Source organism: Perna viridis, chromosome 12, assembly GCF_037379345.1.
Source record: "Perna viridis isolate PV_CMFRI_1.1 ecotype Kerala chromosome 12, ASM3737934v1, whole genome shotgun sequence".
Taxonomy (NCBI): Eukaryota; Metazoa; Mollusca; class Bivalvia; order Mytilida; family Mytilidae; genus Perna; species Perna viridis.
Genome location: NC_142456.1, coordinates 25,515,850 through 25,528,064, shown reverse-complemented (window position 1 = coordinate 25,528,064; position 12,215 = coordinate 25,515,850). Strand labels below are relative to the sequence as shown.

The 12,215-nt window shown below is 34.1% G+C and overlaps 1 protein-coding gene across 13 annotated transcripts in view; it reads right to left on the bottom strand.

The window, feature by feature from the left end:
- LOC148601816 (uncharacterized) overlaps window positions 1-12,215 on the bottom strand; it is a 36,842-nt gene that overhangs the window by 13,164 nt on the left and 11,463 nt on the right. For 11 of the 13 annotated variants that reach the window (XR_015917385.1, XR_015917387.1, XR_015917388.1 and 8 more), the window contains 6 exons: window positions 7,645-7,878; window positions 7,053-7,162; window positions 6,607-6,748; window positions 3,082-3,130; window positions 2,517-2,711; window positions 1,443-1,720 (listed from right to left, as the gene is read on the bottom strand). Coding sequence is in view for 9 of the 13 variants with exons in the window: in XM_088556881.1 (XP_088413007.1) it covers window positions 1,443-1,720; window positions 2,517-2,711; window positions 3,082-3,130; window positions 6,607-6,748; window positions 7,053-7,162; window positions 7,645-7,878 (1,008 nt within the window). In the remaining 4 variants the exon portion in view is untranslated. Of the gene's footprint in view, window positions 1-1,442; window positions 1,721-2,516; window positions 2,712-3,081; window positions 3,131-6,606; window positions 6,749-7,052; window positions 7,163-7,644; window positions 7,879-11,428; window positions 11,448-12,215 lie in introns of those variants that run through there. The other 2 variants (XM_088556886.1, XM_088556889.1) reach the window with 2 other exon arrangements.

Genomic DNA, 12,215 nt, shown 5'->3' with positions numbered 1-12,215 from the left:
ATGTGTGTTGTGTAATTTGTCATTGTTTATCTTGTGACAATAAATTTTATATATTATCCCCATACTAATAAGTATCAGGATTTTGATTTGCTCTTCGTTAGAAATCCAATTTACCCAAGTGCTGCTAGGTCATATATCCGGGTGAAACTTACCATTCCACCATGAAACGTCACGAGCAATATAGCACCCATGTAATGTCTACTAGATTTGCGACTCTTGTTTACTTTCAGGTATTAGATTTGAGCATTAGTAAAAAGAATAAACACTTATATTTTTGAATTACTTTAATTGAATCTATTACAGTAGAATAGAATATCTTTGCTTTGTCCGTGAACTGAATGCATATTTTCCCTAGTATTTGCAAAATGAATTTTATTGACGTCATGTAGATATAAAAAAGCCAAATATGGTGCAAAAATCAAAATGAATAACTACCGATGGAACGACTTATAAGTATTTTCGGAATCCGAAGGGTTATGCAAAAGCTAAAATCAAACACATGAATAAAATTGACTTAATTTTCTGAAACTCATAACAATAGCATATCAAAATTATTCCAAAGGACCCCTGAGTGTAAGATAAATATTATTGGACTACTTTCGGGGATGAATTTGTTATATTCGTTGATATACATAAAAAAGAGATTTTCTACATCATTAGTACGCTGTAAACTTTTCAACTACGCCTCAGAGGTACTTTGGTACTTCAAGTGTAAAAAATCTACATAACATTTGCTATAACTAAAGCACAAACCATAACAAAATGCAATTAATATTGATGTAAAATATTTGAGCATATAATTCAAATGAATTCACATTTTAGCATGCAATTATACATGGGAAAACTTAGCCTTCCAACATAAGGACAAATAGTTCGTAATTTTTCTGTTTACTTGGTTAGGCAATAACAATCAACATCTTAATACTATTGATCGTTCTACTTTTGAAATGATGTCATAATGAGTTATGGCAATATAATCTTGATCAAACGGCTTATTTGTAAGAAATGTAGCAAAACAAAACAAAAAGATATAAGACACCACCGATGTAGATGGTGTAGATCTGAGAAAGCCCGTCTAGTGTCTGGAGTCTCCTCTATCCTCCGAGTCTTGGGACAGATACGATGTAAAACATCGGTTTTTGGTTTATGCAATGATAGAACGTCATCTATGAAGCGGAAAATTCAACAGATTTAAAGAAGGCAACTGAGTGGCTTTTGACTAGATATCCCATGACCTCTGCCATATAGCCACTTGTTATACGGAAATAACAATTGACTTGATTATTGGTTAGAATTAGGTACTTGAATTTATCAGTATAATAATGAAGCAGAGGGGCACACTAAGTTCCTACAGGTGTGCCGACTATTTTTTATATCATTTCATCCTTTCTAGACGAATACGATTTCATAGAAAATTCCCACCAAACTTCATCTTATCATACCTTTAGAATAGAAATTGGTAAGTGTACGTCTATGTAAGATATTTCTGTCGTATTCGACAGATCAGAAAGCTTATTCATAGCAGTTTGTAAGGTCCTTAGATCCTGAAATGGTCCTTCCTCCTTCAAAATATCGTTCTTTGTGGAAACTACTAGGCGGATAGTATCCGAGTGTCGTATTCTAGTAATAGCTACCGTCGAGGCATGGATTGATGCCCTGAATAGTCCATGAAAGCCAATAAGAGTATTGATCAACGTTGTTTTTCCAGCGCTTGTTTCTCCTGAAATTTTCAATATTTAATTTTCATGTACAAATTGTATGTAAAGTTTTTTCTTTTAAATGATATCTGTCTTTATTTAAAGCATATCATTAAAATATTCTATTTGCATTGATAAGCAGTCCTTCTTTCTCGAGTTCCACCGAAATATATACAAAAGACAAAATGCAAATAATACAAATAACACATAGTACAGTTCCATAAAATTAGGTTTATCAGCGTTGCCATTATGTTTCTAAACTATTTTTACCTAAATATGGATATAATCGGAAAATGGAAAAGTAAAATCAAAATGATAAGTGACAAATTGGGAAAGGAGTCAAGACGACGCTACACATTTGCTTCAGACACAATGAACACCAGTCATGAATAATTTATAAACGAAATACTCGATATAAAGAAAAAACTCATGACTTCAGTTTTTTATATCGAACAGTGCATGTACTAGAAAGATTAGCTTCGTGTTTAAACGGATGTATGAAGATATCAACCAAATAAATATAATTAATCATGAATCGTGCAAGAATTAATAATCAGTATCTCTTTTATTTCCCCGTGGGCTATTATTCTAATATTACTTACATGGAAGCATTTCAAAATTTTAGACTGTGTATCTGTTTATATGTTGATTGACATAATTTTGTTACAAAAAAATTAATATTTGAAATTACTGGTAATTGTCGTGTATTTATCGCTGTTCGGATAATAAAAAGCCATGCCCATGATTATTACGTGTTTTACATGAAAAAACTACAAACGTGAATACATTCAATGAATGGGGCATTTTTAACTGATGTACCTGTGACTATTATCGCACATTCATTTCTCAGTAAATCTTGTTTTGAGTCCTCGAGATCTTTAATATAGTTCGGAATTTTTTCAGATAACTCTTTCCGTAAAAAATCGTCAAAGTCGTCACAAGTCACCATTTTCTGTACTTCCTCAAACATTACCGTCAATCTTCTGATATCATCACCTGGTAGCGCTGGCGTCCCTAGAAATAATAGTGAAAGAAATGAGATACCTGACGTGGCGTTTAGCAAAAGGCACCGTGAACATATAAAATCGAAACACAAATAACCGATTTTGGTAAAACTAAAAGGTCCATACAGTAAAAAAAAAAAACACTCCACCCCGCGTCTCCACATAAAAACAAAAAAATAAAGAAAACCGGATATCAACTTCAGATGTTCTGAAAAGGAAGGTGGTTCTGTCATTGCACTCAATGATAAACCATGAAACAAAGCAAAAGGATAATATATACACTTTTAACATAGATACAACGATTGCAATTTTAAATTACACCGACGAAAGTATATTTTGTTCGTTAATGTAAATATTGACATTAGTTTTTCTTTATTTACCCGGTTTGAAAGTTTGAGTTCTTTCTCTGCTGTAATTTCTGGCTTGTTCCTACAAAAGATTAATTGGTTCAACTGGAAATATCAAACAATTTCGATAAGTAAATCCAGGGCGCTGGACTTTGTGCAGGTGGTGTTGCCATAGAACTTAAACAGCGGTACGAGTTTCAGTCCCGCGGAGGGAACGACCAAAAATTTGCATCACAAACCTGACAATTCTAACATCGTTGAAATTTTTTATTTATTTGTTGTGACATGCATCATTAATTTGACCCTCTATCCTACATAATAGCATCTAAATAAACTGTCTCGTACTACCATACATCGTGTACTAAGTTACAGTCTTAGATTAATCCTACGAGGAGGAATGACCCGGTCAGCGCAAGGTATATTTTTATATGACCTAGCTGGCCGAGTGGTCTAGGGCGCTGGAATTTGTGCAGGCGGTGTTGCCATAGATGTCACAGCGGTACGAGTTCGAGTCCCGCAGAGGGAACGACCAAAATTTGCATTCTAACATCATTGGGAATTTTTCAGACTTGTCTATACGTTTACATATCTTCCCTGTATCAATATGATCCGATGAAGCAGTGTAGCGAATAGAGTCGTCACATTCTGAGACGTTTTTATATATATATATAGATGGGACGAGGAGATACGATGGTCCCGCGGAAGTGCAAAGGTAGATTCGACAGATATGATATTAGTATACAAGCAATAAAAAAGCTTTGCTTTCATTTCATTCATACTTCCAAATACTGAAGAATACAAAAAGCAAAATTAATAATTTTACTTCATTTTTTACCTAGACTCATTGGAAATTTGAAAAAAAACCTAGCAGTCTCTTTTAGAAGGACGAGTACTCCTTAACATGAACATATTTTTTTTTTACTAGCTAAGCTCTAAAACTTTTGTGGATAGCTCTACGACTTCTGTATTAGCGCATGAACTACGTGTACTACATAAAACACATCTGATCGATAGTACCTGTAGAATTTGCAAATGCAAATATATTGTAGTATAAGACGGCACTTTTTTCTCTGCGTGTGTGTTATCCTATACACTGTGGCTAAGGTTATCAAAGAATGATTGATGCTACAGAAACTGTATGTAATATGAAGAGAAACGTGCTAGCCTGGTCCACCCGAACTTAATTTATGTCTTCCACGTACATTCTAATACTCTCTTTGAACTCGTATATTGCAGTTCAAATTTCATTTCGCCTTTCAACCATATAATACGCTCCGTGATTCGTTGTGAAAGCATGTCTTACTTTTTCTAAAGGTAAAAATTCATGATATCAAATTTATAAAAAAAAAAGCTACATTTTTTTCAGCTTTTTAATACAATTATAGTTTTCATGAATCATGAAATACGACTTTCAGTATCGACTATCTTTTGTTTCCCGTAGCTACAGTTTATGTTCTCGAATTACCTCGAGTATCGTAACGAATCTTTTAAGTTTTGATACTGCATTAAATAAATGTAATGTTAACATTATAAATTAGTAATGATGTGTGCTACGTTTTTTGTTATACAAGCAACAATATACTAGCTACTTTTATGACTGTCCTTGCAGTTTGATAGTTTTCTCTACAACATTGTACGCGCTTATGCACGTAAAATTGAGTGGCGACGTTGAATGGGGTATGCCAACGCACTTCCGCGCATTTGTGTCAGACATCCAACGTATTCAGCGTTGACCATAGCAGATCAGCACAACCATCGCACTTCGGCGTCCCCATCACCAAAATATATAAATATATATTGGATAAGGAAGCATGTAGTAGAAATAGTGGAATTTGAATGTTCTACCGCAGCAATAATATCATGTGATATGGGTAAATCAGTACTACACATGTACATATTTGTACAGTTGTCTTTGTATTGCCAACACAATGATAAAAGTTATCAAAACTATTCTTTTAAAACTCACTTTGGGTATTCAAGATTTTAGGATTTATTTTCCACAAATTTCTAGAAATTATTTTTGCAAACACAAATACGAACGCTAAGGTCTTGATAGTGATATTAAAATGTCATACAAGAACTGAGATATAATTATGAAAGATCGTTGCAAAACCCCACTGGTTTCATGTATCTTATATTTTACAGCTCCTTAATGTATTACACCTCCTGTAAAATTAGATATACAATGATATAGTGAATGGAGAAATGAATACGGAATATTGGCATTGGTTAAATTAAAGTATTAGGGAATCGATAATAGTTAAGGGCAATGGAGCTGCAGGAATATTGGAAAGTGATCTTAAATGGAGAAATGGCAGTTTTTTTTTTCGAAAAAGAATAAAGAGGGAATTGGGAAAATACGCAGTTCGGACAGTTTCAATGAGCTAGGAGAACGAGACATGATCAAAATACGGTCGAAAATATTAATGTTTTACAACAAAGCCAATCATCATTTATTTCGTAGATGTATTAAACGAGGACAATAAATTATTCAATACGAAACACGTACAATCATTGAGTTCCATGTATAAGGCAATTATGGATAAAAATGGAACATTAAAAGGGAAGCCAGGAGACGGTAATAAAAAATAACCTAATCCAGGAATAACGACTGGACAACGAACAAAATGTCAATAGCAACAAGGAAAACGGAATAACAAAAACGAACACGCACATATAAACTATCAGATCAGCATGGATTACACTAAACCCAGAAAGTATGGACAAGTTACTCCAGTACGGTAAACATTATCTGATCCTCCGAGTTGCTCGTAAAAAATAACGCCCGGAATGTAGGTTGTCTGGTGGAAAACACGTCCATCACACTTGATAAAGATGCTGTCAATCATATATTCCAGCATTAAGTAGACGAATTAAAATCATATTTAAAGAATTAAGAATCTCTGTGTATTTGTACATAATTGTTCCATCTTGCACAGATTAAGAACGATATATTATGCTTTTGAGATTTCAACTGAGCATATGAATACTAATGTAAGGAATTGAAAAACCGTTGATACATATTTCGATAACAATCTTGCATTAAGGGTTTCTGGCAGATCTTCGATTTTTTTTAAGACCCTTGAACGGATACAAATATGAGGGTGAAATATGTCGTGAAGTCCCTTTTTGACTGTTATAAGTTTGGAAGTTACTAGTTTTGAAAAAAGGATATGTAACAGCTTCTTGTCGTGTATTGTAGGCATTGTATAGATACATTGATATCTTCGAAACATAGCGAATTCGGAATGGGGCACTCTGAATTGACAACGATGCAATAGACGATAATTGTTTAAAGGAGTAAAAATAGATGTTGTGAGGTACATTTTTTTGTTTCTGTTTTTTTTTTTTTTTTTTTTTTTTGTTTGTTTGTTTGTTTGGTTGGTTGGTTGGTTGGTTGGTCTTTTGTTTTGTTTTGTTTTGTTTTTGTTTTTGTTTTTGTTTTTTTTGTTTTTGTTTTTGTTTTTGTGATTAGCACAATATAAGTTCTGATTTCAATCGGTTCAATTACACGTACATACAATGAACATCCCAATCATATTACATGGTTTCAAATACCTTTATTTTGTCTCTTTCGAAGTTATATATCTGCTGTTCGATTTTACTTGTGATAGCCAATAATCCTTTTTCTGGTTTATCATGAAACCTCAAGCGAGCATGGGCTTCCATCTTTGTTCTTACATAAATTCGTAGAATTGGTCTGACAATAAATAAATATATATATATAATTTGCAATATATATATATATATATATATATATATATATATATATATATATTGCAAATTATACAGTTCTCATATGATTTGGAATATAATAAAATAATCAATGAAATTTCGTTCGCTCTTGTTAAAAGCAATGCATGTAGTTTAAAATAAACAAACCAATCGTGAATTAACTATAACGAAATTATTACTGTTCGGAAGGAAATTTAGTGTGTAATGAAAAATTAAATTGACAACAATCGATACGATCACGATTTTATCGTTAGAAAGTATTATCTTACCTTATATCAAATGTATCGAGTTTTCTTATGTTTTCCTTTATTGTGGCGTTGAACTTCTTTCGAAATTTATCATATTCATCTGCGTACTTTGTTTTCTTTCGATAGTGCACCTAAAATGGTAATTATATCTGCAAAAGACTCGGACACTATTTTATCTTCGTTTCAATTTTTGTGAAGTCTGAGTTGCTCATTTACAATTGTTACTTTGTATGTCTTATGTTGGTTATTGTATGTTTTTTGTTGTGTGTGTATGTTTTCAATATATGATCTTTGCCCATAGACTACTTTCTTTTGATTTCCGCTAGAATTTTGGTTCCCTTGATTACTTTTGTTCATACTGTTCAATATTTAATAATATTGCACAATTTGTAAATCAAGAAGACCACTCTATGCATAGGGGAAATAAATGTGTTTACAAAGAGACAAATTATTTGGCAAATGTACATTTCTGTAATTTTCACGTCAGAAACCGATGTATTAGCCGCATTTTATGTAGTGCGATTTATATAGTTCAATGAATTACATATGCCATTAAAGTATGCAGAAAAAAGATATTTTGGGAGTTTATTTTCTTTCCAGTGCATTAGCAAACCTGCTTTAAACTTATCTGGAAAATATTTGTAACTGGCAGTTCTTTCCAAACATTTTTTATATCGTCTTTGGTCCTTTGCCAGGTTTTCTCTAATTCAATATCTGCATTTACTGCAGGACAAAATAAGGACTCCTCAACACTATCCCATTGATTTGTCAGGAACAATAAATTTCCCATGTCAAATGAGGGCATCTGTTTGCATTGGTCCCGTATTCTTTTCAAAACTGTATCCGTCTACAATATACATATCCGTAGAGTTTTGTTGTTCCAGTGAAATTTTGAGAAAAAAAAAATTAAAAAACATATTACAATTGTTTTTCTTTTTTAATAACATGTAGGGTTAATTTGGTGAGTTAAACCATTCATTACATATCAATCATCTGCTCGTTGTTTGTAGAAATACAAGTATCTCCAAACGGAATACTAACACAAATACTGAGTTTAAATTGCTGTAGGAAAATCGCGGAAATCAAGATTCTAGTGGAAATCAAAAGAATGTAATCCATGGACAAAGATCAGACATGGAAAACAGACACACGCAAAAAAGAACATTAAGTAACCAAAATAATACATGCAAAGCAACAAAAGTAAATGAGCAACTCGGACTAAAACACGAGAGCATGGATCCAAGTGCACCGGTAATGTAAGAGTTGCTTTTTTCTAGAAACACTCGTCCAGTTGCTCATTAAAGGTCAATTCCGGGGACGAAAGAGGAAAAGAAAACTATGACATGATAAACAAATCAGTTCTAATTGTGCTGATGGATTCCCCATAAACGATCCACGAGTTCATGATGACGGCAATAAACCTTATGTTGCGCTGACTTCTATCTTGTAGCAACATAACCTTATTCTAGAAGCCTAATTGATAAGAATTCTAGAACTGTACAACAAACAAGAGTAGTCACAGCAAGCTGTGGCATAATGTATGAGTTGTGATATGAAAACTTCATACCCAGGTGCTAAAAGGATGTTGCCATAGATGACAGTTTAAACTGACAATACGGAATGAAAAGTCATTTATAGCAGAAACTGAGATCAAAGGATCTGGCAAAACGATAATCCTTCCTTTGGATTTGATCAGCTACAAGACAACCTCATAAGAGTGATGCAATAGGTCAGCTAGTAGAGAAGCACAATTTGTTCCCATTGGAATGCCCACCGTTTGTTGAAAAATGCGCCCATTATTCAATGTGTTATCGATTAAAAATTCCAAGTATCTTGAGAACATCATCTTTGGTATATTAAGAGTAATCAAGGGAACCAAGGTTATGGCGGTAATCAAAATGTAATCCAGGGACAAAGACCAGACATGGAAACAGACATACACAACAAAGAACATAAAGTAACTAAAATCATACAAACAAAATAACAAAAGCAAAGGAGCAACTCGGACTCCACTAAAAACTGGGAGCATGAACCAGGTGCACCGGAAGGGTAAGCGTCCCCTGCTTTTCTAGAAACACCCGCCGAGTTGCTCATAAAAAGTCAAATCCGGGGTAGACAAACGAGGAATGAAAAACTATGACACGTTGAATAAATCAGTTTTCATGATGCAGATGGATTCACCATAACGATCCTTGAGTTCATAGTGACGACCATAAAACTTCTGTAGTGATGACTTCAATCTTGTAGCAACATAACCCTGATCCAGAAGTCTATTTGTTAGAGTTCTAGCGCGATACAAAAAGTCTGCGTAGTTTCGGCAAGCTCTGGCATAACGTATGAGTTGTGATATGAACACTCCATATGCAGGTGCTGAAGGGATGTTGCTACAGATGAATGTAAAGTCATCATGTATGTCGTAAAGTTTGGTCAGTAGTTTTCCTTTACCATCGATTTCTAAGTGTAGGTCAAGATATGAGGCTGCCTTCACAGTGTCTGTAGTATCCTTTGTCTCAAATTCTTTGGGGTAGATGCGATATATCAAATTCCCGAAATTAGGATTGTTTATAGATAATACGTCATCTCTATAGCGGAAACTGAGATTAAAAGATCTAGCCAAACGACATTCTTTCTTTCGGATCAGATCAGCTATAAATTCAGCCTCATAAGAGTGAAGGAATAGGTCATCAAGTAAAGTAGCATAGTTTGCTCCCATTGGAATGCCGACCGTTTGTTGAAAAACACGTCAACCACACTGGACAAATATGTTGTCGACTAAAAATTCCAGCATTTTGTAAACATCTTTCTCTGTATATTTGAAAGATGATTTGGAATTATTTCTTACAAAGTATGAGGAATCTCTACAAAACCAAGAACTATATATTTGTATCTAGGTGTACCATCTTTTTTTGAAAAAAAAACAATGATATATAATGATTTTAAGTCGGGATTTTAACTGAGTATGGGAAATAGAGGTATACAGTGTTGAAAAATCATAGGTTCTAATGCTATTATATCGAGATAACTTGAATCTTGAACTGATTGTCTCCAAAAGATCTTTCGAATTTTTCAGGATCCACATGGAATTAATACCACCAGGGGAGTAACAGGTGTTGTGGTAGGACTGCAGACCCTCTTTGACAGTTGTGAGTATAGAAGTTAAAAGTTTTGAAAGAGGTTTGATGGTACATTTTGCAGATCCAGCTATGAAACGTTGCTTGTAAGGATTTTTGTGGGGTTTAGGAATCCAGTACATAGACGGTAAATTACAATCATCGTCCTTGGTAGAGGGACCAAAAGAGGATAGCACAGATTTATGGTTTTCCACAATCTCTTCGTTGGAGAGTGTGGTAGCAGTATGGGTCTTATCACTGCTATTATTTTCTACATCTACCCCTGATAATAAACATTGGATGTAAAACGTTTTGCAGACAAAAGGAATGTTGTTTTGGGCTTTGTCTGCTGGTACGACAACATACTTGTCATGTATGGTAGCCAATGTTTCTGCTACATCGGGATCTTTGAAAACTGATGTAGCCTTGGCACTCATTGACCAACTTAAAACTTTCATTCGTTTCAAAATTAAAGACCTCACGGCCTTTTACCACTCTGACAGAGAATTAATGTCTTCTTGCTCTCGTTTTATCCATTTTCTTGCATAGTTCCATAAGAACTTTAAAGTTATAATTCCAATTTATGGAGCGTGGTTCACGGTACTTGGGACCTTTAGAAAGGATATTAAGCAGAGATTCGTTTTCGATGATGGTTAAATCTTCCGTAACGACGTAACCAGAAGGACCACATTTGAATGGTGAGTTTTTGCAAGAACAGACAGGTGGTTTAGCCTTGAAGTCTTCAATCTCGCGGTTCTGCAATAAGCCTTTTATAACTGAAAATTTTGGATGCAGTGGGTGAAGTATAGGAATATGAAATAATTGGTATGGATTTGTCTTTGAAATATGGGGGAATTTTGTAGGTAACGTTTTTGTGATGGAGGATGTTAGCCAAATTAATTGCATCTATACCTTTGTTGACAAACGGTAGTGGAAAAAATGATCATTTTTCTTCATCTTGACTTTTCACAAAAACTGGTTTAAAGAGTCTGTGGAAACCAATATCCAAAATGATGGCAACAAGTCTGTATAATGATGATGTGGGGTCAGAAACAGGAATGTCAAGATTTGTTTTGTAACAGGGAGTGTAGTAGAGTGAGAGGTATAGAATAACGTTTGGTTCTAATGTGATGAAGTCCAAGAGGTTTTTATATGAAAGGAAAGAGACCTTCTATGGAGACATCATGTAACTTAAGTGACGTATAGTGGCGATGGCCATGACAATTTTGTCAAATGAATTCATCACATTTATGCTATTGTTATATTGGCTTGAAAGGTTTCTTATACTTTTGATGTTGTCATTGCATCCGTGAGGTATTGCAATACCTAGTCTGCGTATCCAGTACTTCTCTCTTTCCCTACGGTAGCTTTTACTTAGAACGGGACTGCTCGTAGGATGGTAAGTTGTTTTCTAAAATACGAACTTTCATGGAGAGTATTGAATGATCTTGTTGATTAAAGTGTTCATAAACTGTCGGGAATTTGGTGGCGTTAATTTCCGAACGATGACTGCACATTTGTTTGTTTAATCGTTCTTGCGTTTCTCCGACATATACTATACCACATAAGTTACCACATTTTGATATTGTACAATGTGGTTCGTCATCGTTGTAGTCAAATATATCATTTAAAGCGATGGTACATGGTTTGATTATTTTGAAATAGGCAGAATGTTTGTACTGGAATAGATGGTCTGCAGACTGAACGTGTGATTGGATATTTTTAGTTGAATTGGTCGAGGCACTTTCCATATCAGATGTGAGTGTGCTAAGATTCACATCTGGGATATGGCATCGCTTGAACAAAATATGAAGAATCGCTACCAATGGATGGCTGTGATACATGTATTCCAAACCAAATTCTAAAAAAATTAGATATTTTTGAAAACTGAATGAATGCGAACACGTGCACTATCCTTAATGGATTGATATTATTGTCTAAAATGTAAAAAATGACAAAATAAGCATCATACGCATGTTTTTCCATCAAATCTCTGTAAATTGTATGGATGCGAACAGCTTTTATTTCAATAATAATCATATCATAAATTCTTGTTTAAAATATAAACAAAGGT